The sequence below is a fragment of the Cheilinus undulatus genome, linkage group 13 (assembly GCF_018320785.1).
Source record: "Cheilinus undulatus linkage group 13, ASM1832078v1, whole genome shotgun sequence".
Lineage (NCBI taxonomy): Eukaryota > Metazoa > Chordata > Actinopteri > Labriformes > Labridae > Cheilinus > Cheilinus undulatus.
This window is the reverse complement of record NC_054877.1, coordinates 49,150,769-49,178,653: the sequence shown is the minus strand read 5'-3', so window position 1 is coordinate 49,178,653 and position 27,885 is coordinate 49,150,769. Positions and strand designations below refer to the sequence as shown.

Sequence of the window (27,885 nt, the reverse complement as noted above, 5' to 3'; positions counted from 1 at the left end):
AGGAGGCCCAACCAAGTACTGAGAGCTAAACATGTTCATACTTTTCAATAGTCCAGTGTTTCTGTGTTAAAAATCCTTCTTATTGGTTTTAAGCAATATTCTTATTTTCTGAGATGCTAAATTTTGGGTTTTCATTGACTGTAAGCAATAATCATCAAAATTAAAAGAAATGAACACTTGAAATATATCAGTCAGTGTGGAATGAATCCATGAGTTTACCCTTTTGAACTGAATATCTGAAATAAATCATTTTTTGGTGATATTCTCGTTTATTTATGGAGCCGTTGTTTATCCTCCAGTCCGCTAGGCGGCGCTGCTGTAAAAACACTCCGTAGTTTAGCGTCCTGCATTCAGCAGCTCTGAACTGTCTCTGGAGGAACGGTTACCCTAACTGGACTGTTTGTAAGTGTTTGTGTTTATTTATTATAAGTGTAAAGTGTAGTTTAATCTTTAATTGGGTTGGATACTCTCACCTAAAGAGCAGAGAACTGGCGGAATAGCGCGAAATTCAACGCTCGCGTGCAGAAGCTAGGGCTAGCTTAGCAGCGTCCATTCATGAGAGCTAAAGGTCCACTCACTGATAACTTTGTTTTATTTAGATCCATATTTTTATATTAATATTGATTATAATTAATACTTAAAATAATCCGCACCGTTAAAGAGAGTGTGGAGTGTTTAAAGATGATGCATTATCGTGTTTATGCTAAAGTTTGATGCTAGCTCTGTGTTAGCTGTCTCTGTTCAAACAGCTCAAAATCTTCAGATCCGGGAATAAAAAGAAATTAAATATATAGTAAAAAACTATTTATCGGCTTAAGTGAACATGCTATTATTACTAGTCAACGTGAAGCACAAATGTACTTTATGTATAAAATCATAACCGATGTTTGCGTTAAAAGTGTCACCGTGCTAACCTGTGCCTTTAAACCGCAGCGTTGTCATAGTAACCGCGGCTTAAGGATGGCTCTCCACTGATCTTTTTCTCTTAAAATGTGAAAAAAGCCTCATTTATTAGAAATGTTCTGGTTAAACACCAGTCACGATTTTATTTTTAACACCAGTTGTGTCGACAACCACAAACACATTTCGCTGCGGGTCACCAGTTAACACGGTCGCTCTTTATTCCATAACATCTCCTCTGTGAGAGAGGAGAGCCCAGCTATGAGGGGTGAAAATAACAATAGTCAGTATATTTAAAAACTTAACGTGAAATATAGTTATCAGACATTTGACTTGAGAGATGAAGTTTTAAGTCAGGGCTCATCTGCACCAGGACCAGATTTAGTCTGGACAGGAACTCTGGGGGCCGGACTTTCAAATACACAAAAATTAAATCAATACTTTGGTCTGATTGAAATATTATTGTATTTTCTTTCAGAACACAGAACATTTTCAGTCATTACCAGTGAGATCTATCCCAGTTATCCATAACGCAGCAGGCCTGACAGAACTGGACCCCTGAGAACCCCTAAGAATGGGCCCTCCAGGATTGTGATTTAGCACCAGTATTAACCCGTTTTTGACACTTTGAACCCCTTTTTAAACCACTTTTCCTGCATGTTTTATCCCCTTTGTGCCACTCTTTTATCCATTTTTGCCACTTTTCTTCTATTCTGACACTTTTTAACCCCTTTCATTACTTTTGTTGCATTATTTTTTATCATTTGTAACAAATTGTGATACCTTTTGGCCCTTTTTTTCCTGTTTTACCATTTTTTGCCACATTTTAACCTCTTTTCACCACTTTTTCTGCCAATTTTTGTTCCTTTGTGCCACTACACAACCAGTTTTGCCACTTTTCACTCATTTTTGCTACTCTAACCCCTTTCACCACTTTATCTGGTCATTTTTGCAGAGCGTCTGCCAACCTACAATCAGATCAAATGTTAAGCCATTCTCAAATTATTTCAGTATTGTTTTGGGGATGGATTAAACAGCTGCAGACATTTAAAGCCAAAAGACACTTTTAAAACCACAACATCTCCTTTTCCTCCTTTTCTGAATTTAACAGTCTTTCGGGGGCCGGACAGGAAGCTTTGGGGGGCCTGATATGGCCTCCGGGGCCGCCAGTTGATGATCATTGTTTTAATTTATTTGATTAACTAAAAGTTGCTTTCACAGACATTGTTGTGATTTGATCGTTTTAAATCATTATTCATCCTTTATCATTCACATCACAACGCTATAACGTCTCATTTTAAGGGAAGCTGCCTCCAGCAGTGTTTCCCACTCTAGGATCCGTGTGCATTTACCCTGAGGAGAGTTTTACATCATAAAGTTCAATACATCAACTTTGTGCACTATCAGAGCAATTGTAGAGGTTAAATGCGGTATATGTGAGTTTAACTTTACTTTCTTTGAACAATGTTGTTCTCTGGTTGAAACTTAAGGTGCATCACTTCTGTGGTCGCTTGATTGAATTAACTTAAGATGAATTCTTTTAATGGCAGTGCTTCGCCCCTTTATTAATGTTTTGGAAGTTTTTTGTTTCAAGACTTAGAAGAGTATCCAAAATCCAAGGGTTGAGTCCATGGTCCAGTATCAGTGAACCATGGAGCTGTTTATGTGTTTATGCAGCATGAAATGGCTCATATGCATGAGTCTGGGGTCATATCTGTGCAGGTCTGAAACAGATCTTTAAAAAAAGTAATAATAGCAGGGAAAATGAGACTGTGGCAGCAGAGACTAGACCAGGGTGTCAACCTCAATCCCAGCAGGGGCCGGATTCTGAAATTTGGGTCTAACCTGAGGGCCTAACAGGGTCAATATTTAACCATTTAGTGCCAACTTCAATTATTTTTAAGTTTTAAGGGTCAACATGATCAGTTAAAAACTCAAAATCTGAGATAAAAAGTCAAACTTATAAGTTTAAAAGGTGAAAACATGACATTTAAATTCAAAATAGGCAAAATATGTGATAGAATACTGAAACCATTATTTTTAACAGTCAAAAAATAAGATAAAATTCAAAACCATGAATTTTAACAGTCGAAATATGACTTAAAATTCAAAATCATGAGTTTTAAGGTTAAAAAAAAGAGATAAAAGTGAAAGTTAGCAGTTGAAATGGTCAGGAAAACTAAGATAAAATTCAAAATCATGATATTTAACAATCAAAAAATGAGATAAAAGTGAAAGTTAGGAGTTGAAATGTTAACAAAACTGAGAAAAAAATCAAAATCATGATATTTAACAATCAAAATATGAAATAAAAGTGAAAGTTAGGAATTGGAATGTTAACAAAACTGAGAAAAAATCAAAATCATGATATTTAACAATCAAAACATGAGATAAAATTCAAAATCGGGTGTTTTAAATGTCAAAATATGAAATAACATTAAAAATCATAATTTTAAAGGTAAAAAATGAGATAAAAGTGAAAGTTAGTAGTGGAAATGGTCAGGAAAACCAAGATAAAATTCAAAATCATGATATTTAACAATCAAAAAATGAGATAAAAGTTAAAGTTAGGAGTTGGAATGTTAACAAAACTGAGAAAAAAATCAAGAGCGTGATATTTAGCAATCAAATGGGAGATAAACATTAAAATCATGAGTTAAAAATGTCAAAATATGAGGTTAAATTTCAAATTCATGAGTTTTAAAAGTCAAAAAATTAAATTGAATTAAAAGTCATGAGTTTTAAAGGTAAAAAAAAAACAGATTCAAGTCAAAGTTAGGAGGTGAAAAAGTTTGAAACATGAGATAAAAGTCAAATCATGACTTCAAAAGGTCAAAATAGGATTTAAAATGTAAAATAATGAATCTAAAAGGTAAAAATATGAGATGAAAAGTCAAAGTTATGAGATTTAAAAATTAAAATATGAAATAAAAAGTCAAAACCATGGCTTTTAGTCATGTGAGATGCAAAATTGAAAATATAGAGAAAACACAAATTTCTCCTACGCTCCTGACTTTTTATCAAATTATTTTTACTGTTTACTTTTTCTAATTTTTATGACTCAACAAGGATGTTATAAATCAGCATGGTTAAGTTTACATTTTTATACTGCAGACCTCCCACTGGTGGACCAGTTAAGATAAAAATATGATCTGGTGTGCCGGGTATAACTGCTCCACGGGCCGGATTTGGCCCCTGGGCCTTGAGTTTGACACCCCTGGATTAGACTATGGCTGTAGTCTAGGTAGTTTATGGGTATTCAGATGAGACCAGTAGGAACCAGTATAGACTCCTGCTAACCTGTAATGGCGTTGATGTCGAAGACCGTTGTCCTTTTAACATGAAGTGTTTCTGATTGGTCAGATTAAAGGATCCACACCAGAGGAGGAAGCTCCGCCCACCCATCAGTCCATCATGGCTGACATCAAGAACTTCCTGTACGCCTGGTGCGGGAAGAAGAAGATGACTCCTAGCTACGACATCCGGGCTGCAGGGAACAAAAACAGGCAGAAGTTCATGTGTGAGGTGAGATATCAGTCATTTTTATACTTTTAAACTGGATTCATATGAACTCTTTTAGCGTTTACATGAAAACATGTAAAGGAAGGAAAGCTATCTGGAGTCTCACCCTGCTTGATTTTGATTTTCCAAGGAGAAAGAAGTGAAATAGATGAGAGTGGTGCAGTTCCAGAAATGACGTATGTTTATCTGAGAGTGCTGAAAATGTTGTCTGTCATTGGTTTGGTTTTAAACGAGTGCTGCCAGCGGAAATGTGGACACAGGCCCCCACTGTTCCCTAACCACGGACTCTCCTCCCTGCAGGTCCGCGTTGAGGGCTTCAACTACATCGGGATGGGAAACTCCACCAACAAGAAGGACGCTCAGTCCAACGCCGCCCGGGACTTTGTCAACTACCTGGTCCGGATCGGGGAGATGAGTGCAGCAGAGGTTCCTGCTTTAGGAGTGAGTAAACTGTTTATACTACTCAGTGGAGGATAAAATCAGTAGAGAGTAATTCTTCATCAGCCCCATGTCAGTGATCTAAAGCGCTCTGTCAGAAGCAGGGTGGGTTTGGACGCGTCAGACTTTGTTTTACTTTTACGCAACAAACAGTATGAGCAGGAAGTGAAGGGTGGATGAAGTAGCTTCATTCTACATGGGTGTGTTTTAATGAATCAAACCAATCAGTCATAATATGTTTGCACACACAGTAATGTCTGTGTTTATAGCTGGACCAGGATAGTTAGCTGAAATACTGGCCTGATAAAAACACAAAAAGAGAGAAGGTTTACTGATGGGGGCGTATCTGCCTCCACTATTGTAGACAGAGGTATGTCCCCTTAGTTACTGTGGACCTTCTCTATCTAGACCAGCGTTACTCAGCCCTGCTCAACCAAAGAGCCAAAGTGTTAAAAAATACCTTTGCAAGAGCCTCAATCTAAGTGGCAAATATGGGTTAAAGTGGCAGTTACAATAAGTTAAAGTGGTGAAATGGTCAAAAGGTGAAGAAGTGGCAAAAAATTGGGTGAAAGTTGGCAAAAACATAGGGCTGGGCAATTATTGCAAATTAGATTAAATCACAATATGACCTGTTGCAATTTTCGAATCCCAGACAGTGCAATATTTTTTTATCCTGAAATGTGTCAAAATACCAATTTAATACAATTTTTTTGCAGCAAAGACTTCATGCTCTACACACTGCATACATACAAGTGTCTTTTTTTTTAAATAGTTGACTAAAATCCAACATTTTCTGATCCTCTATATGATTCAAAATGAAAGTAGCATTGAAAAAAATTATTATCCCTTCAGTATAGCAATCGATGTCAAATATGCTATATGAGCCAAAATCCCAGTTAGAGATTTTTTCAAATCTTTCATCCCTTTCTTTCATTGTACTGGTAATAATATATAATGATTTATTGCTTATGTTTGTTGAATAATACATAGGATGAGGAAACTAAAAATAATTGCATATTAAATCGCAATCGCAATATTGGGGAAACAAATCGCAATTAGATCATTTTCTCAAATCGTTCAGCACTACAAAAATGTATAAAAAAATAAGTTACAGGTGGCAAAAATGGTCAAAAAACTGTCAAATGTGGCAAAATATGAACAACTAAAATGGGAAAAAGTGGCATTCAATGGCAGAAGGCAGCTGAAATGTGCAAAAACAGGCAAAAAATAGCAAGGGGGGGTTTCAAATATCAAAAAGCATGATAAAAGAGGCAAAAACTGGTGAAAAATGGCAAAAAATGATAACAAAAATGGTAAAAATGTGGCAAAAACGAGTGAAAAGAGACTAAAATGGACAACAGTGGCAAAAATGGGAAAAGTCATATTCAATGGAAAAAGGCAGCCTAAATGGGTGAGAAGGGGCAAAACATGGCAAAAAAGGTGCAAATAGCAAAATGCAGGACAAAAAAGAAAAAAATGGTGAAAAGGGGCAAAAGAAGTGGCAAAGTTGGGCTAAAAAGCTGTAAAAATAGATTAAAAGTGGCAAATAAGGGGGAAAAATTACAAATAAGGGCAATGGAAATCTACAAACAAAAAAATAAAGGTTGACAATTTAAGCCAACTGTACTCAAGAGAGGCACAAATCATCACAAAGGAGCCAAACGTTGAGTATCACTGATCTAGACCATGCTAACTAGTTAGCGAGCAGCTACATGATAACTGACCTTCATGTGAGCACTATAACATTTAAACCAGTAAGACAGTGTTGAAGAAATCCATGATTCGGCAAAAATGATATCAGTGACAGTATAAGAAACTAGAGAATGCAGTTCTTGAAGGACTTGTGCTGTGAATGCTGAAAGGCTGCACCAAACTGCCAATGCTGGGTTAAAACAATCCCTGAAAGAAGCTAAATGAAATCTTGAATGGCTGAATCCAAACTGCTAATGCTGGGTTAAAACAATCCCTGAAAGAAGCTAAATGTAATCTTGAATGGCTGAATCCAAAGTGCTAATGCTGGGTTAAAACAATCCCTGAAAGAAGCTAAATGAAATCTTGAATGGCTGAATCCAAAGTGCTAATGCTGGGTTAAAACAATCCCTGAAAGAAGCTAAATGAAATCTTGAATGGCTGAATCCAAAGTGCTAATGCTGGGTTAAAACAATCCCTGAAACAAGCTAAATGTAATCTTGAATGGCTGAATCCAAAGTGCTAATGCTGGGTTAAAACAATCCCTGAAACAAGCTAAATGAAATCTTGAATGGCTGAATCCAAAGTGCTAATGCTGGGTTAAAACAATCCCTGAAACAAGCTAAATGTAATCTTGAATGGCTGAATCCAAAGTGCTAATGCTGGGTTAAAACAATCCCTGAAAGAAGCTAAATGAAATCTTGAATGACTAAAGCCAAAGTGCTAATGCTGAGTTAAAACAATCCCTGAAAGAAGCTAAATGTAATCTTGAATGGCTAAATCCAAAGTGCTAATGCTGGGTTAAAACAATCCCTGAAAGAAGCTAAATGAAATCTTGAATGGCTAAATCCAAAGTGCTAATGCTGGGTTAAAACAATCCCTGAAAGAAGCTAAATGAAATCTTGAATGACTAAAGCCAAAGTGCTAATGCTGGGAAGGAAAATTATATGATTAGCTAAAATATTTTTTCTGTCTGTATAAAAACACACTCAGTGTCAGCTGTCTTTATCTTAGAGCCAGCTGATCCTGCAGCCTGGACTTTCTAAAGCTGTATTACATCTTTTTTCACCAGGTGAGCGCTCCTCAAGGAGATATACCTGACGGAGGAGGAGGAGGAGAAGGAGGTGGCTTTGGAGTGCTCCCATCCAGTGGACCTTTGCCTCCTCATCTTGTTGTCAAAGCTGAGCAGGGTAGGAAAATCTCTCTACGAGGGTCTGTGGGTGTTTTATGGGATGGTGATGGGAGATCTCTGAGTTCCCTTAGGATTAGGGACAATAAAAGTCAGATCCCTCAGTAATCACTCCTAAATTACCTGTCAGATAAACTAATTATTATTACTTTATTAATTCAGGCCCAAGCCATAAGCTCTGTCTAGACTGTAATGCAGCCTCCTGCTAAAGGTAGCCTCAGTAGTACTGGTTAATGACCACTACAGTGCTGCCATAATGCTCTTCTACCTGAATGTCAACAAGCAGAGTGGACAGGTAGCATCAGCAGCATCTCAGTACAAACTCATTTGGAAATATTTGATCTAAACTTGTCAGTAGAACAAAAATATTGGTGTTGTTTTTGTTTGTGTTGTTAGAAGAGGGCGGCGGTGGAGGGCCGATACCAGGAGTGACTGGGCTCGGTTACTCAGGAGGAGGAAACTCAGGGTGGAGAGGGGGAGGAGGGGGGGGAGGGGGAGGAGGGGGAGGAGGAGCGGACTGGGACAGAGGAGCCAACCTGAAGGAGTACTATGCCAGGAGAGACGAGCAGGAGGCCCAGGCTGTATGTTAATTCATGTTAATAGAGTTTAGAGCCTCAGCATGATCTGGTTTAAGAGAAGGTTCATGTGTTTATTAAATGAGACTGTGTTTGATCCATGCAGACTCTGGAGTCCGAGGAGGTGGACTTGAATGCTAATCTCCATGGTAACTGGACGCTGGAGAACGCCAAGGCCCGTCTGAATCAGTTCTTCCAGAAGGAGAAAACCAGCGCTGAGTATAAATACAGCCAAGTGGGACCGGACCACAACAGGTCTGGACCTGAAACAGGAACAGTTTAGACCTACAGCAGATTTACAAACCACATTAGCTCAGTACTGATGCTTAAACTAGGCCCTGTTTATGTTTTACATTATAGCATTCAGATTTGGGCATTCAGACACAAAAACATTAACAATCCATCTTCAGTGACCTGATGTCAGAACTCACTGTCCCTCCATCTCTGTGGCTCTTTAACCATGGCTTAGTGTCCCTACATGCTGATGGAGGTCAGTTAGCCACCAGCTAAGAGGCTAGCGATGCCTCTTTAGCAGCTTTTCTCCCGCATGTTGTTGTAAACATGCTTTTAAAAGACACACTGATACACTAGACAGTAAATCTTGTAGGTTAGATTGGAATGAAAGCTGGGGGCCTAGACTGGCAGGCATGAAGAAGGCAGAGAATGGAATGTTTAAAAGCTTTAGGAATGACATTTAAGGCAGAGGATGGAATGTTTTCAAACTTTAAAAGATGGCATGAAAGGCAGAGGATGGAATGTTTTTTAAGCTTCAAAGGATGACATGAAAGCCAGAGGATGGAATGTTTTTCAAGCTTTAAAGGATGACATGAAAGGCAGAGGATGGAATGTATTTCAAACTTTAAAGGATGACATGACGGGCAGAGGATGGAATGTTTTTCAAACTTTAAAGGATGACATGAAAGGCAGAGGATGGAATGTATTTCAAACTTTAAAGGATGACATAAGAGGCAGAGGATGGAATGTATTTCAAACTTTAAAGGATGACAGGAAAGGCAGAGGATGGAATGTTTTTCAAGCTTAAAGGATGACATGAAAGGCAGAGGATGGAATGTTTTACAAGTTCTTCAGAATGACATGAAAGGCAGAGGATGGAATTTTGGTGAAGCTGGGGATGTCTAAATTTGCTCAGTAGTAGTTGAGGAGCAGCAGTTCCTCATTTTTCAACAAAGGAGAGTCAACATGAGTAAATCCTCATGATAAACCTTTGGTTCAGGAAACAGGATGAAAAATTCTCCTGGGTCATGATGTTGGTATCTCCAGTCTTTAAAGCAGGTTAAAGGAACCAAATGAAAAGTCACAATTTCACTGCCATGTTTAAGTATGTGTGTGTGTTTGGGTATGTTTGTGTGTTTGGGTGTGTTTGTGTGTTTAGGGTATGTTTGCATGTTTTGGGTATGTTTGTGTGTTTGGGTGTGTTTGTGTGTTTTGGGTATGTTTGTGTGTTTGGGTGTGTTTGTGTGTTTGGGTATGTTTGTGTGTTTTGGGTATGTTTGTGTGTTTGGGGTATGTTTGTGTGTTTTGGGTATGTGTGTGTGTTTGGGGTATGTTTGTGTGTTTGGGGTATGTTTGTGTGTTTAGGTATGTTTGTGTGTTTTGGGTATGTTTGTGTGTTGGGGTGTGTTTGTGTGTTTAGGGTATGTTTGTGTGTTTGGGGTATGTTTGTGTGTTTTGGGTATGTTTGTGTGTTTGGGGTATGTTTGTGTGACTTTGGTATGTTTTTGTTACTTTGGTATGTTTGTGTGTTTGGGTGTGTTTATGTGTTTGGGGTATGTTTGTGTGACTTTGGTATGTTTTTGTTACTTTGGTATGTTTGTGTGTTTGGGTGTGTTTGTGTGTTTTGGGTATGTTTGTGTGTTGGGGTGTGTTTGTGTGTTTAGGGTATGTTTGTGTGTTTGGGGTATGTTTGTGTGTTTGGGGTATGTTTGTGTGACTTTGGTATGTTTTTGTTACTTTGGTGTGTTTGGGTGTGTTTGTGTGTTTTGGGGATGTTTGTGTGACTTTGGTATGTTTATGTGTTTGGGGTATGTTTGTGTGTTTTGGGTATGTTTGTGTGTTTGGGGTATGTTTGTGTGTTTTGGGTATGTTTGTGTGTTTTGGGTATGTTTGTGTGTTTGGGGTATGTTTGTGTGACTTTGGTATGTTTTTGTTACTTTGGTGTGTTTGTGTGTTTGGGGTATGTTTGTGTGTTTGGGGTATGTTTGTGTGTTTGGGGTATGTTTGTGTGACTTTGGTATGTTTTTGTTACTTTGGTATGTTTGTGTGTTTGGGTGTGTTTATGTGTTTTGGGTATGTTTGTGTGTTTTGGGTATTTTTGTGTGTTTGGGTATGTTTGTGTGTTTGGGGTATGTTTGTGTGACTTTGGTATGTTTTTGTTACTTTGGTGTGTTTATGTGTTTTGGGTATGTTTGTGTGTTTTGGGTATGTTTGTGTGTTTGGGGTACGTTTGTGTGTTTGGGTATGTTTGTGTGACTTTGGTATGTTTGTGTGTTTTGGGTATATTTGTGTGTTTTTGGTACGTTTGTGTGTTTTGGGTATGTTTGTGTGTTTTTGGTACGTTTGTGTGTTTTTGGGTATGTTTGTGTGTTTTTGGTATATTTGTGTGTTTTTGGTACGATTGCGTGTTTTGGGTATGTTTGTGTGTTTTTGGGTATGTTTGTGTGTTTTGGGTACGTTTGTGTGTTTTTGGTATGTTTGTGTGTTTTTGGTATGTTTGTGTTTAAAGAGAAGATTTGTGGTTTAGTGTCCCGTCTCGGTGCTCAGGTTGACGCTGCATGTTTTTCTGCTGGCCTGCTGTAAACTCAGAGACTCCGGAGTGTGTCGGCTACACCAGAGAGATCTCACTGTTCCTATCTGATCCAAAGTCGCCCAGGTCTGAGGGACGCTGACAGACACCGGCTAAATCCTGGCTCAATGAAGTTATTGCTTTTTATTAATTCATCTGATTAGGAATTAAATTCAACAAATCCTCAGCTGTTAAACTACAAACAAACAAAAATTAATTACATTTAAAATTTAAATTCTTGTTCCTTAATCAGTGTTTTGACACCTTCGTCTGTATTCCCAAGTATCTCAGTTGTTTACCTAAATAAAAAATAAATAAACTTGATTTAAGGAACATGTAAAGATCCTGACAGTAGCAGAAGTACTAAAACATCTGCTTCCCTAGCGTTATTTTGTAGGGTTGTGTATTCAAACATTTCTGCACGCTCAGGGTTCATGTGATAGGTCTTACCAGTAGATAATTCAGCAGTATTTAATAATATGGAGTAGTGATGTTGTACTGAATGTCATTATTGCTGTGACCCAGTCAGAGGCACAGTATTACTTTACATTATTATTATTATTGTTATTAATATTGTTATTTTGTTATTACTTTGTATTTTAATTCAGCATTTCATAACTTGTTTCAAATTATTAAGTGCATAATATTATCTTACATGGAAAATTATTTTAGATTGACAATAACCATAAAATAACTGACAATTTTGACTATTAAATTCCTTTTAGAAACGATTAAGACAGAATGAATGAATATAATGAAATAATAAATACGAATCAGCTGAAGTTACTCTGGAAAAAGTAGATTTCACACCAGTAAGAAATGGATTTCTTTACTAACTCTTAAAAGACCCTAGGGACATTTTGTGCCATTTAGGTTTTTTTTTTCAAGCCTTTTTGGCTGTGTTGAATGAACATTTCTCACATTTTCTGGAGGATATTAATTTTTAAAATTTAGAATTGTCAACTCAGTTCCTTAAATGAGCCTAAAATGACTAAGCCACACAAAAACCGTCCCATTGACAACCATCGAAAATGCCATTTTTGATCCCACATTTATCTTAACATAAACTAATGCATTCCTTTATGTTAAGATTTCGTTCACGACTTCTAGCTTTCAATGTTTAATTTTTAAATTTGTCCACCAGATGGCACTACTTCTTCAATTCTTAGCATGCTGCAAAATTTCACATTTTCTGCAAGAGTGCCTTGCTACTGAAATGAGTGTGTCACTACTGATTTTGGATAATGGTGTGTGTAAAAAAAATGTGTGTATTTTATTTGAGTTTTTGTAATTCTGTTCTATTAAAAACAGTGGAGTTATGGAGGAATACTGACCTTTAAAGGGTTAAAAACACAAAAAAATATATAATATTTGATGTGTATATTTCAGGCTGAAGTAGTTTTAAAAGATTGATTCATTTAAGGTGGAAAAAAGTAATATATCATATTACTGGATTTTTTTTTTTTTCAGAAACAGTGTAGTTGTGTAAAAACGGCCTTCAAAGGGTTAAAAATCCCCAAAATATAATTTATGTTTGATATGTTTATTTAAGGGTGAGGTATTTTTAAAAGACTGACTTGTTTAAAGTGGAAAAAATATAAATATCCAGTATTTTTACAGCAGTTTTTGGGAAGGGAACGTTTTTTGCCATTAGGGACAAATGGGTTATGATATTAAAGGACCTTATAAGGGTTAACATATCCATGCAAACTTAAAGGCTGTAAATTATTTTGAGTTCAATAAAAACAAATATAGTTGTTTCTTTATTTATGAAATATTTAGTTTTGCACCGTGTCCTGTTGCTCTATAAAAACTCATCAGGGTTCACTGAAATCATGAAGAGTTCAGAAATATTTTGATTCAACAGGATCATTCTTAAATAAATAGAAATAAGCTGTAAGTGTACGATCATAAAACTCCTTCGGGATGACGATTGAAATCCAGGACAACCATGGGCATATCTTGTTCTTTAGCCATCATTTAGCCGGTGCAGCATGCAGGTGTAAGCTCACCTGCTTCATGAAGAAAAGGCGGTTAGACTCCAGAAGTCACAACCCCACTGAAGGAAGACATGGGACAGCGTTTAGGTGCACTAAAGCTGTCCCATGGGTGCAGCTCGGGGCTCAGCAGAGTCTGGTTGTGATTTCTGGTGTCGCTGTTCACCGCAGGTTAGAGAGCAGGCGGGAGAGTCCCAGCTCTTCATTTTTTAACCCAAAGTCTGGCAGAAAAACATGCAGTCTTCCTCCTGAGGGCGCTGCAGGTGAGTTCATCGCTCCCCTAGAAGCTTTGTTCACGACGTTTATTTCAAACAGCACAGGAGAGAGTGAAGATGTGATGTCTGTGTTTGTGTCTGCAGGAGCTTCATAGCAGAGATGCAGCTGTTTGTGAGACAGCTCGGCAGAAGTAAGTCCATGTTTGATGTTTGTTCAGTCCCCATAGGTCCAGTTAGATTTGTAGTCACCTTCACAGGTGCATGGTCCAAATAAGACACATGTCCAAAATGAGATTAGTTTGTTCCTGTTACTGCAGAATGTTGAAATGACCACATTATGTCAGAATTTTATATTTATTAATTTTCTGATTTGAGAAGGAACGGGGTACATTTATGAACATTCAACATGATTCGATATGATTTTTCTCCTGTTGTACGCCACAGGAACAAAATTAGAAGTGGATAAAATCCTTTTTTAGTCCCCAAAATTCTTTAAACCCCCCCCCCGCACTCTGAGTCTGTGATGTTGACCTGAATGTTGTTTTCTACAGGGATCACGGCCAGAGAGCACGGCTCCAACAAGAAGCTGGCGGCTCAGTCGTGCGCTCTCTCTCTGGTGCGTCAGCTCTACCATCTCGGGGTGATCGAGGCGTACTCAGGCGTCACCAAGAAGAAGGAGGGAGAAACGGTACAAGCAGAGACTCAAACCTCGACCTCCCTGTTGGTCGGAGCGATGTTTGGGTCTCACCCTCTCTCTCTCTTTGTGTTCAGCTGGAGGCCTACGAGGTCAGCGTGAGTCAAGACCTGCAGCAGCAGATCGCCGCTGTCGTCCAGGAGCTCGGAGTCCAGATCCCTCCTCCTGTGAGTCTCTGGAACACTCCTAATCAGTGTGTTCTGTTAAAATCTGCCAGGTTCACTTAGTTTAAACTAAAATAAAACAGTATTCATAAGATAACCACTATTTAACAGTTAACACCAGCTGTGATGATCTTTGAGGGTTGGTGGCACATGTAGACCTGTTTAGATCCGGTTATCTGGATTAGGGGATCTTTAAAGTCAAAGTCAGGGATTATTTTGATCACCTGGGCCTTGGATTATCCTCCTTAGACTATCCTAGACTTTTCTCTTTTGTACATAGAAAGACATTACATTTACATTTTGCTATTAGAACTTTTTAAATAATTGTCTTTAATACCAGTTAGAGTTAACGTAGTTTGCTTGAAATGTTGGGAGAATTTGCTATGAAATTTTCAGGAATACTAATGGAAATTTGTTGGAAAGTTGCTTGGATATTTTTGGGAATTTGCTGGGAAATGTCCAGGTATCTTCATGTTACTTTCAGGGAATTCATTTGAATGTTTTGGTGAATTTGGAGTCATTTTCATGGATGTTTGTAGATCGCATTTGTAAATTTGGGGGATCTTGACAAGACGTATAAGGTGACTAGATGTTGAGTTTTGGGGAATTTGCTTGAATTTTTTTTAGGAATTGTAATGGAATTTTTTTAGGGCATTTGGATGTTTTAGAAAATTCGCCGGGAATGCTCAAGTGTTTTCATGGTAATCTGGGGTTTTAATTTGTAGTTTTTGGGAATTTGGAATATTTGGGGAAGTTGCTTTGAATTTTTATTAGCAATTTTTAGTTAAAATGTTGAAAATTTGGGAAATTTTCAGACATTTTCATGGAAATTTGGAATATGTATTTATAATTTTTGGAAATTTAATTGTAATCTTTAGCTATTTTCAATGGAAATTTGGGGAATTAATTTATTTTTGCAAATTTGATTTGGAATTTTGGTGGGGGTTGTCTTTGAAATTTCCAGTAATTTTCATGGAAATTTTTTCGCATGTTTTCGGAAATTTTCAGTCATCTCCATGGAAATTTGGGGAATTTATTCGTACATATTTGGGAATCTGAGAATATATTTCAAGGTGATTAAACATTTTCTGGAGTATTTAAGTCAATTTTGTGGAGGGTTTTTTTTTTTTTTTTTTGCATTTTGCATTTTGCATTTTCACAGGATTTCTGAAATTTTCGGGCAGTTCCTTGGAAATTTGGGAATGTATTTGTAATGTTTAGGAATTTGGTATTTGGTTGCAATATTTGACAGATTTGTTGTGAGAAAAATTAAGTTTGAGGAATGTTTTTGTAAATTCTTGGGAATCGGATGAGATATTTTAAGTTGAATTGGTGTCTAATTTTGGGAAATTTGCTTGTAAATTTTCAGGAATTTTCATGGGGAAATTTATTGAAATTTTTATGCTTTATAATGAAGTTTTACTGAAATATTTGGGGGATATTTTAATACATTTTAAATTTTGTTATGGGAAGAATTTTTGCAGAAAATGTAGGTAATTTCTCTAAAATTGTAGGGAATGTGTGTGGATTTTCAAAAGGAAATTATCCAATACTTTCAGAACTTTTAGTGTAAATTTTATTCTTGCTTGGCCTTAACCAGTTCTTTGGGTCAATGATCACAATTAGAAGAAAAAAGATTCCCCCATCCCTCTCTCAGTGACGCCTAAACATGTCCCCTATAGCCGATCCAGGTCTGGGTTTTCTGCAGAAACAGGACCTTCAGGAGCTCTGTGGACATAACGTTTTGTCTAAAACTACTTCCTGTTCAAAGACGAGGCTGAGCTTTTAAACTCATAAGGTCCTACTGATCCAGAATAAGAGGAAGAAACTAAACCACCATCAGAAACGAAAGCTCAGGCTTCAGGGGGCAAAGATTTAACTTTCTAACCTGGTTCGTCTCTTCTCGTCCAGCCTGCAGACCCCAGCAGCTCGGTGTCTCTCGTTCAAGGAAAGATGGTGATGTTTGAGCCGTCCCAGCGCCAGAGCGGAGCCGGGGTTGTCCCATGGTCGCCTCCGCAGGTCAACTGGAACCCGTGGACCAGCAGCAACATCGACGAGGGACCACTGGCCTTCGTGAGTCTTTGTTTTATCTCAGAAAATCTCTAGAAAATGTCATCACTGGTGAAACAGTGACTAAATCACAGCATTGACAGTGATTCTTGGGGGAACAGAAGACCTAACAAGTCAATATTCTCCTAACGGACCATCGCTGCAGTCTAGAGTGATCCCAGCGTGTTCTGTTTTATTTCCCTCAGTGCACTCCTGAGCAGATCAGCGGTGACCTCCACAACGAGCTGATGTACCAGCTGGAGCATGACGAGAACCTGCAGAAAGTCGGTCTGGTTTCTCCTGTTACAGACATGGATGAAGACATAAAGGACTGATTATTAAAGGGTTTTTTTGTGGTTCAGGTCTTGGCAGAGCGAGATCAGCTGCCCGTCAAACAGTTTGAGGAGGAGATCATGGACGCCATCGACAACAACCCTGTGGTGATCATCAGAGGAGCGACAGGCTGTGGGAAAACCACCCAGGTCCCTCAGTACATCCTGGACCGCTTCATTAAAGGAGGAAGAGCGTCGGACTGCAACATCGTTGTCACCCAGGTAACGCTCTGACGCTACCTGTGAGGGCTGAAGATGCTGGAAAGTCTGATTTAAAACAGAAAGCGTGAAAATCTGTCGCAACTAAAACCACTTTTATTATAAGTACTTTTTAAAGTTCAAACAAGCTCAGCGCTGAATGTAAACCCAACAGAGAGAGGTGACACAGGTATCCTGGATCAGTGGTTCTCAACCTTGGGGTCGGAACCCAGATGGGGGTCATGAGACTCAAAGAGGGGGTCTCCAGATTCCCTTAAAACAAATAAGAATATTTTTTAAACTCCACAGGTTGCCACTTTACACCAATTTTGCCAAATCTCAACCAGTTTTCATCATTTTTCCCACAAATTTTAACACATTTTTACCATTTAAGGCTTATTTTTGCTATTTTAAACCCTTTTCACCACTTTTTTTGCCACTTCTAAACCACGTCTTGCTACATACGCCTAGTATTGCCTCTGTTGACCCATTAATTCCACTATGCCACTTCTAACCTGTTTCTGCTATGTTTAAGATCAATTTCACCACCTTTTTCACCACTTTTTTTAATCAATATTTACTATTTTTTCCATTTTTAACACAGTTTAATTATTTTTTTTAACAAAATAGTTTTACATTTTCAAGAAGGCTAAAGTCTGCACAAATGATCTAAAAAAGAGACTTGTTTCATTGATAAGAGTGGCTATTTTTTCTGGTTAAATGTAAAATATGGACATCACCGCCTAACTTTACAATAGACCATGATTTTGTTGACCACCATGGGCCCCCAGTTTGGCTGGGCCCTAGAAAGCCCCCCCCCCTCGGAACGGAGGATAAACGACATGATTAACTCTTCTTCTTCCCCTCCCTGCAGCCCAGACGGATCAGCGCTGTGTCGGTGGCCGAGCGAGTCGCCTATGAGAGAGGAGAGGACCTCGGGAAGAGCTGTGGCTACAGTGTCCGTTTTGAGTCCGTCCTCCCTCGCCCTCACGCCAGCGTCCTTTTCTGCACCGTCGGTACGTAAAACGGACTCCAACACGGCCACTGAATCTAACATTTCCTTCCATCATTCATCACCAGCAGCTCCTCTAACCTGAGAGGGTTTAAAGAACTTTTCTTTGTTCATTTCAAACGAATGCACGTGTGTGTTTGAGGGCTTTAACATGTCTGACAGGGTAGAGCGGTAATAAATGAAGATTTCCAGAGTCATCCTCAGTGTGCAGTTTACTAAATTAAGAGATAAACCACCCTCTGTATCTGACTGATGTGAAGGCAGACCAGCAAGGCAGGTCACGCCTAAGATAATGGCGCCCGAACTCTGCAGGCTGGTGAATTTATTTTCCAGCTTTTTTAGTGTTTTAACTCTTACAGTTACCCAGAAGGCCTTCTTTTTCACATTTATCTGTTATTCTCAGTCTAGTTTCTGTGTCAGCAGGATGTTTTGTGTTTCAGGTGTTCTGCTGCGAAAGCTTGAAGCAGGAATCCGAGGCATCAGCCACGTTATTGTTGATGAGATCCACGAGAGAGACATCAACGTGAGTTTGCAGATTTTGAGTCAGACTTTAACTCAAAGCTGTGAGTGAAAGAGAGAAAGTACAGTTTGAACTGTACAACAGCATCTGCAGTGTTTCTGTACTGACACAGTGAAAATATTTGTGCATTTTAGACTGCGTGCACAGATTTGCCATCAGTTATGGGTAAACTTCAGAAATTACCCAATATCAGTTTCTTTGTCTTCTTTTTTGTTGCTGTGGTTTCAGTATCCTTTGGTTTTACTAGAACTGTATCAACGTTTACATTTCTGTGCCTCTGTTGGCTCTTTTTGTGCAGACGGACTTCCTGATGGTGGTCCTCAGAGACGTGGTCCAGGCCTACCCGGAGGTCCGTGTCATCCTGATGTCAGCCACCATCGACACCACCATGTTCAGAGAATACTTCTTCAACAGTCCCATCATCGAGGTGTTTGGACGCACCTTCCCTGTCCAAGGTCTGAGCCGACGTTTAAGAACGCAAAAACCGACAAAAATATTAGTATTTTAAATATTTAAATGCACGGAGGATTTTTTAAATTTAAAACAAATTTCTGCATTAAAAACTTTTTTAGAGTATTTCCTGGAGGACTGCATCCAGATGACCAACTTCGTTCCTCCTCCGATGGACCGTAAAAAGAAAGACAAGGACGAGGAGGGAGGGGATGATGACGTGAGTTCTGTCTTATGTTTAGGTTACAGATAAATGTTCCAACAGCTCAATGAGGCTGAAAAGAAGCAACAATCATCACCATCAGAGCTTTTTTTGCCTCATCTCTGCAGACCAACTGTAATCTGATCTGCGGGCCGGATTACACGGTGGAGACGAAGCGTTCGATGGCTCAGATTAACGAGAAGGAGACGTCCTTCGAGCTGGTCGAGGCTCTCCTGAAGTACATCGAGACCCTGAATGTGGCCGGGGCCGTGCTCATCTTCCTGCCCGGCTGGAACCTGATCTACTCCATGCAGAGACACCTGGAGACCAACCCACACTTTGGTACATCAGCACAAAACTTTACACGATGTCTGTGGACTTTTTATGTCTATGGGGATTTTAAAAGTAGTGTTTTTCTCTGGTCTTTGTCTAACTAGCTGTCATTGTTATATGCATACGCTGCTTGTATTTCTGTGCATCAACAAAAATGGAATCCAAAGTTAGATCCTTCGTGCAGAGAAATGTGGCTGTTAAAGCTAATTCTGAAAGAGAAATGACCGTAGACCCACAGATGAACTAAAACCTGCACTCAGATACAGTTGGAGAGGTGGATTCTGCAAACACATGGATTTTAAATCAAATCAGGAATAAATCAGGAAGTCCATTAAATCAAATGACATCTCTGTGTTTTGATTTCCAGGAAGTAACCGGTACCGGATCCTGCCACTTCACTCCCAGATCCCCCGCGAAGAGCAGAGGAGGGTTTTTGAACCGGTCCCTGAAAGCATCACCAAGGTCAGAGACCAAATACTGGATTAATGGTTTTAGTCTTTCTGTGACAGAGCTCTCTGGGAGGGTTTTAGATCTTTACCTAGTTTTTACCAAAGTGAGGCCTGTGGCCTCTGAGGAGGGCAGAGAGGGGGTGGGGCTAAATTAATGCCATAAATGCTGTTTTGCCCCTTTAAGTAATGTGTGGTAGATTTTGTCATAGGACCCTAAGTAAAGGAACCTACGTCTGATACAGAACTACTAAAACACCTGTACAAGGAAAACTAAGAGAGCCACACCTGTCACGTTCTACCTGTGTGTAAGGCCGCCCATGGGGGGGGGGGGTAAAGGGGAGGGCATTATGGGGCCCAGCTTAACTGGGTCAGCAAAATCATGGTCCACTGTAAAGTCACACTTTTAGTACCTTTAGGTGATGATAATAGGTGATGATAGGTGATGATAACAGCATGGATGGACGCACTGAACTAAAATGTAGAAAGTAATGTTAGACGCAGTGTTGCTGGAAATTAGAGTCGAAAAAATTGAGACAACTTTGGTGAAAAAATAATTAAATTATTGTGAAATGATGCAAAAGTGGGTTAGAGTGACTTTTTTTAAAACATAAGATAAGACAAGACTTTATTGATCCCAGAGGGGAAATTCTGGCATTGCAGCAACACAACAGGTTGTAAAAGTACATAGAATTGAACAATATAACTAAATGAAAGTTAAATAATGATTAAATTAAACAAGGGGCAATATGTATATAAAATTCACATTCATTGCAGCGATAGTTAGCTAAGTATAAACGTGAAAAACTTGGTTTAACATGGCAAAAAGCTGCAAACTGGTGCTAAAAGAGGCACAAAAAAAATGGTGAGAATGGGCTAATAGTGGCAAAAAATGAGACAGAAATGGGTTAAAAGTGGCCAAAACCTAGTTAACCCCTTCTCCCCCAAAAATGGCTAAAACTGGTTAAAAATGATGAAAATGGGAACTTAAAAAAAGAGGGAAAGAAGGAGGTTAAAATGGTTTAAAACACAGGCTGACACTATTTCCCAGAGGAAAATCAAGGAAAGAAGAAATGGGTTAAAAATGGCAAAAATTGTAAACAGTGGCCGAAATTGGCAAAACTTAGTTAAACTCCTACCACCAAAAAATAGGTGTTACTGGATACAAGTGGGTTAAATGTGGTCAGACTAGTTTAAAGTGTAATGTAATGTTAGTGAAGCTGGGGGCGTTGGGGCTTTTCCCTCCATTCTTGTTGATCTGATGGAGTAAATGTTTATTCTGCAGGTGATTCTGTCCACCAACATCGCAGAGACGAGCATCACCATCAACGACGTCGTCTACGTCATCGACTCCTGCAAGTGAGTTTTACCCTACCACCGTAGTCCTGGTTTAGGCCCCGGGGTGTGGATCTAATCAGCTCTGACGGGGTCTTTGAACATTTCCCAACAGGCAGAAAGTGAAGCTCTTCACCTCACACAACAACATGACCAACTACGCCACCGTCTGGGCCTCCAAGACCAACCTGGAGCAGAGGAAAGGCCGAGCCGGCAGAGTCCGACCCGGCTTCTGTTTCCACCTCTGCAGCCACGCTCGCTTTGAGAGGTCAGGATTGTTTCTGTCCCACCAGCATGCTGACCCCTCCTCATGCTGCTCTCTCCTGATCCCCTGCAGCAAAACAATCAAACATTTAAGTTGTTTGTGCACGTTTGTTTAGACTGGAGACTCATATGACCCCGGAGATCTTCAGGACTCCGCTGCATGAGGTCGCTCTGAGCATCAAGCTGCTCAGACTCGGGTCCATCGGACACTTCCTGTCCAAGGCAATCGAACCGCCGCCGCTGGACGCCGTCATCGAGGCGGAGCATACTCTGAAAGGTACCCAACACCGGCACATAACCAGGGTTTGTCCTGGGTCAGAATGAAGCAGGGATGGTCGCTCCCTCAGTGTGTGCACAAGTTTAAATTTAGTAAACAAAAACAGACTAAACATGTTTTTAACTGCTTTTTTTCACGACAGAGACGATAACGAGCTAAATATTGATGTTGTCACAACCAGACAGTTGATAAACCGTGCTTTCACTCAGATAGTTTAATCTCTAACAGAGAAGAAATGTTTTTAACGACCTTTTCCTGTGCAAAATAGGTATTCTGCCCTCCCTGAACCTTCCGGTTTAATTTGGCAGATAGATAAACATTTCTTTGTGAAATGAGAGACCGTTTCTTCTTGGTTTGGCCGTTTATTGAGACCTCACACACAAAGGCACTTTCTTTGTAAAACTCTTAAATAACAGAGAATATCGTTTGTCACGATAAAGACTTATAATAACATTTTCACTAAAACCAAACTGTCCAGCATGTCTTAACGTGAGGTTCTGTAAAGCTAGCATACCATCTGCAATCATCTAAAACAAAGTCAAAAAAGGTCCATTAGCTTGATGCTAACACATAATGGAAAATCCCATTTACGGGCTAACGAAAATTAGCATTGCAATCGCGGTTATTTCGTAACTATAAAAACAGAAACTTAAATCACACATTTTCAACATACAACCTCATAAGAAGTCCAAAATAATGATAATTACAGGCTCTCTCTGAACTGAACTACGGTAACCTTGAAAGGCCAAAAAGGTCAAACCTTAAAACCTATAGATTTTTGTCATAAAACCTCCACAGGAAGCAAAGTTTGTTTACAGTTTTGAGACCTGACCGGACAAAAATCACAGCTTTTGGCTGTTGGATGTTTAAATACATATGCTGTGTTCTAATTCAGCCATAAAGAGGAGGATTTGTGCGCTGCAGACAGTCTGAGAGGAGAAATGTGTGGTTTGTGTTTCAGAGCTGGACGCCCTGGACACCAACGAGGAGCTGACCCCTCTGGGTCGGATTCTGGCCCGCCTGCCCATCGAGCCTCGTCTGGGGAAGATGATGATCATCGGCTGCATCTTCCAGTCAGTTTCTTCTTCTCTGTTAAGATGAGTCACATGACTGCCTGTTTCCTGTTCGACTGTAACATCACGCCCCACCCTGTGTCGCCCTCTAGTGTCGGAGACGCCATGTGCACCATCTCGGCCGCCTCCTGTTTCCAGGAGCCATTCATTAACGAGGGGAAGCGCCTCGGCTTTGTCCACAGAAACTTTGCAGGCAGCAGATTCTCCGACCACGTGGCTCTGCTGTCCGTGTTCCAGGCCTGGGACGACGTCCGGTAAGGAGGGGGCGGGGCTTAGATCAGTCAGCTGTTCTACACTTCAGTATTTTTATTGTGTTGTCATCACAGAGAACTTCTTTTTAAAGTGATAGTGATGTGGTTGAGGATGTTGCCTCTACTTGTATTTTTTGTTGTTAATGGCGGTGTTGGATGATGTTTAATTATCATGCTGACATGTATGTTGGTTGGTAATAATGTTGTTGTCACATTCAGGGTTAACGGTGAGGACGCAGAGACCCGTTTCTGCGAGCACAAGCGTCTGAACATGGCGACTCTGAGGATGACGTGGGAGGCCAAAGTGCAGCTGAAGGAGATCCTGGTGAACGCTGGATTTCCTGAAGGTACCTGAACTGTGTAGCACACACAGAAACACTGGCCTGTTTTATCAGAGAAAGGTCATTCTAATCGCCACCGTGTTTAATTCTACTTCCTGTCAGAGACTCTGATGACCCAGATGTTCAACACGATTGGACCCGACAACAACCTGGATGTGGTTGTGTCCCTGCTGACCTTCGGCTCGTACCCCAACGTCTGCTTCCACAAAGAGAAGAGGAAGATCCTGACCACGGAGGGCCGCAACGCCCTCATCCACAAGTCCTCCGTCAACTGTCCATTCAGCAGCCACGACATGACCTACCCCTCCCCGTTCTTCGTCTTCAGCGAGAAGGTCAGCCTCTTTTTATACTCATACTCTCATATGTCTAACTTTTACAACACGGGTTGTCACAAGAGCACAAATGTAGACTTTGGTATGATTCCAGTAAAAGCCAAATTAGATTTATACCTTTTTTACTACGTAGCAACAAACTTCCACCCTGTCTTAAGTAGTTTGATGTTCACAATCATGGAAAATTGCTGACTTGATTGTCTAAATCATCCAAAAACGGTGGTGCTTGTTTTTGTTTTTTAGATCCGGACCCGAGCGATCTCGGCTAAAGGGATGACTCTGGTCAGTCCTCTGCAGCTGCTGCTCTTCGCCTGCAAGAAGATCAGCTCAGACGGAGACATCGTGGAGCTGGATGACTGGTGAGAACGCCAAACTACCGCCATTTTAATCTAATTCATTTAAAGCCGAGTTACTAGTGTTTAGAGCTCAGGTTAATTATCATGGGACTGTTTCACTGATCAGTTTTGGTTTTAAGATGATGAAGGCCTGAGCATCTCTAAAGGGTCCTAGTTTCAGCAGTGTAAGAAAAGCCCTCAGCTGCAGATTATTGTATTTGCATCATGAAGTCTCAGAGGTAACGGTGAAGAGGGTTTTTACCTTTTCATGTTGATGCTTCCAGGATCAAGCTGAGGATTCCTCACGAGGTGGCGGGCGGTGTAGCGGCACTGCGGGCCGGTCTGGAGGCTCTGGTGGTGGAGGTGACCAAAGATCCTGAATACATCCGACAGATGGACCCCAGCAACCAGAGACTCCTGAACCTGATCAGACACATCTCCAAACCGTCGGCAGCTGGACTGAACATGATGAGCAGCAACCAGAGGTACCAACCCTCCATCTGACTGCATGTTATTCTTCTTCCCTGTGTTTTGTTGATGCTTCTCCATCTTATTTGTTGTTTTCTTAGCAGTTAGCAGACAGTCAGTAGCTTTACCACAATCTGGATTAGGGTGTAAATGCTGGCTGAAGGCGTGTTCACCTTTTCCTTTACTCAGACGTAATTATCGTACGACTGCGTCCACCAACAGTTCAGGACGATCACAAACATTCCGACCAGATAAAAATACAAAGCTTTAATAAACTGTTAGGTGTAGAATATTTGTCATCACTGATTAAACCTCAAAATCAACGTTTTTTTGCAGCCAATGGATTTTTTAATTTGAAATGAGAAATCCAAAAATCAAGACTCAAGCTGTGTCCCAACATTCTGTTTATAACAGGAAAGACAAACATGGAAAAAAAACTTCCTTTGGCCCTTTGTGGCAGTTTAGATAAAGCTGAGAATCAACATATTTTAGTATGAAAACATTTATCCTGCTTTTTTCCTGTTTTCCAAAAAGGAATTGAAAAAAATGTTCATTTTTTAGTTTTTGTGTTTGGAACAAAAAAGGAACATCCTGTATGTGCAACTTGGTTACATCACCAGCGATCTGTCTTTTGTTTTTAACTTTTTTTTTTTTTTTAATACTGGATTTAACAGGATAAAAAAAGAATGTTACATCACCAACAATTTGCTTTTTGATATTCCCTTTTTAAAGTATTAGATTTAACAGGATAAAAAGAATGTTACATCACTAGCGATTTGTTTTTTGATATTCCGTGTTAAAGTATTAGATTTAACAGGATAAAAAAGAATGTTACATCACTAGCGATTTGTTTTTTGATATTCCGTGTTAAAGTATTAGATTTAACAGGATAAAAAAGAATGTTACATCACTAGCGATTTGTTTTTTGATATTCCGTGTTAAAGTATTAGATTTAACAGGATAAAAAAGAATGTTACATCACCAGCGATCTGTCTTTTGTTTCCTTCCTTTTTTAGTATTATTAGATTTTACAGGGAAAAAGAGTCACATCACTGGTGTTGTTTTTTGATCTTCCTTTCTTAAGTTCTTAGATTTTACAGGGGGGAAAGAATGTTAGATGAATGGTGTTACTTTGTTTGATGTTCCTTTTTTTGATGATTAGATTTTACTAAATAAAAAATAATCTTACAACACTAGTGATTTTTTTATTTTCCTTTTTTAAAGTATTAAACAGTATAACGAATGTTACATCACAAGTATTCTGTTTTTTGTTCTTCCTTCTGTTGTATAATTAGATTTTACTGGGAAAAAGAATGTTGCATCACCATACAGTGATGTAGCCTTATCTCACCTTAATCCTTGTATCATTTGTTCATTTAATATTTGATTGATGATTGAATAACAAATAAATGGCTCATTGTTCACTTTTCTGTTTTAAAAACCAAATCGAATAATGAAAATACATTTTCTAGTTTTCATATCTGAAACAAAATCAATTAAACAGGAAATGATGTCTTTTTGACTTTTTTCTATTTATGTTAGGATCATATGAAAAAACAGCTGTAAGCAGTCAATTTGAATGCAGTATTGATTTGCGTGACATCGTGCAGGTGTTGTGCGAGGAAAAACATCCTGAGAATCAATCACATGCCCATCACTGAGGAGTTCACGCTTCCTGTAACGATATCCAGGAACACAAATGCCAGCTCCGAGTTAAGGCGCATTCACACTGGGCAATCTGTACTGTGCCTGGGTATGTTTGAGCCTAAAAGTCCAGTACATTTGACCAGCATGAGTACACTCTTCAGTGCTTGGACGCGGCATGCTTCCCTGATGGACCAAAGCATGGCACGAATGCAAATGAAGGAGCACAACAGCGGGAACGTGACTTAACTTGTTGCCGGTGTTTGTGTTCCGTTTATCATTCCAGAAAGCATGAAGTCCTCAGTGATGGGCATGTGATTCTCAGGATGCTTTTCTGAGCACAACACCTGCACCAGGTTACCCAAATTAATACTGAAATCATACCAACTGCTTACGCCCATTTTTTCATATTACATTCTCTGATCCCAACATTAATAGCAGAAGTCAAAAAGACGCATCATTTCTTGTTTATTTGATTTTGTTTCAGGAATGTAAACAAGAAAACAAACTACTTTTTCATTATTTGTTGTTCAGTTATCAATCAAATATTAAATGAACAAACGATACACGGATTCACCTTCCTTATTTTTATTTTTTTATTCTGAACATAAAAACAATAAGAAGTAAAATGAACCATTTTTCATTTTTTCATTTTGTTTTTGGAAAACAGAGAAACTAAAAAGGGCGATTTATTTTTCATTTTTTCTTAAATTTAATTCTTTCTTCTTACATTTTTAAATTTAATAGATGGAGAAGCTGTAGACGATGGTTTTCTTGATTTCTCATTTTAAATCAAAACTCTATGGACTGTAAAATACACCGACCCCTAACAAAGACGGTTCATTCGAAAATCAGCTGGCTCTTATTTCACATTACATTAAACCGTATGCACTCCTGTTAGATGCACATGATTCTTGGGATGCTTTTTTGAGCACAACACCTCCACCAGGTCACACAGAAATGAAAAAACAAATGACTTTAAATTTCGTGATGTTTGATTATTCTTTATTGATGAACTGGTTCTGAACTTGAAGTGGTCTAGTGTCTATGAAACAGGCTTTATCTAAATATTTGTTTTAAATGTTGACCTTAAACTCAGCAGATTCTTAACCAGCAGTAGACGACTCAAAGTGTGTACGGTTGATGTTTATGGACTTTTTTATCATCCTCTCTCTCAGGATGGGAGACGGTCCTCGACCTCCAAAGATGGGACGCTTCGATGGTGGAGGAGGGGGAGGGGGAAGAGGAGGTTACGGGGGAGGAGGAGGGTACCGAGGTGGTGGTTATGGAGGAGGAGGAGGATACCGAGGAGGAGGAGGCTACAGGGGAGGAGGAGGATACGGAGGGGGAGGAGGAGGGTACAGAGGAGGAGGAGGGTACGGGGGAGGTGGTGGCTACAGAGGGGGCGGAGGATACAGAGGAGGAGGAGGAGGATATGGCGGAGGGGGTGGTGGTGGTGGCTACAGAGGAGGGGGAGGAGGATACAGAGGGGGAGGAGGGGGAGGATACAGAGGGGGAGGAGGGGGAGGATACAGAGGAGGTTATTAAAGACGTTCTCAGCTGAAACTGTCATTTGTGAGTAAAAATAAAAGCGTTTAGATGTTTGCTGTTTTTCCTGATGAAGATCTGTGATGTCGATCTGATGTAACTGTGTCTAACTGATCTGTGGAGGTGATGGAAATAATAAAAATCACTGACTTTCTGATTCTGATCCAGTTTTTTTGAGTGGACTCTTAATGTACTGTCATATTTCAACTCCTTACTTTGGCTTTTTAATCCCATACTTTGACTTTTAAACTTGTGATTTCAATTTTTACTCATATTTTGACATTTTAAA

At 39.5% G+C, this 27,885-nt stretch overlaps 1 protein-coding gene across 1 annotated transcript; it reads left to right on the top strand.

Moving 5' to 3' along the window:
* The first annotated feature begins 334 nt into the window (after positions 1–334).
* dhx9 (DEAH (Asp-Glu-Ala-His) box helicase 9) lies at positions 335–27,596 on the top strand. The gene is made up of 28 exons (XM_041803742.1): positions 335–402; positions 4,264–4,425; positions 4,723–4,863; positions 7,622–7,739; positions 8,135–8,319; positions 8,420–8,568; positions 13,473–13,519; positions 13,880–14,016; positions 14,100–14,189; positions 16,098–16,259; positions 16,442–16,519; positions 16,598–16,789; positions 17,640–17,781; positions 18,218–18,300; positions 18,596–18,752; positions 18,870–18,967; positions 19,078–19,291; positions 19,650–19,744; positions 21,014–21,087; positions 21,179–21,331; positions 21,444–21,604; positions 22,566–22,677; positions 22,770–22,931; positions 23,148–23,275; positions 23,372–23,601; positions 23,845–23,960; positions 24,221–24,421; positions 27,227–27,596. Exons 2-28 carry the CDS (start codon positions 4,315–4,317, stop codon positions 27,594–27,596), a joined length of 3,906 nt encoding a protein of 1,301 aa, XP_041659676.1. The 5' UTR covers positions 335–402; positions 4,264–4,314.
* The last annotated feature ends 289 nt before the right edge of the window (positions 27,597–27,885 follow it).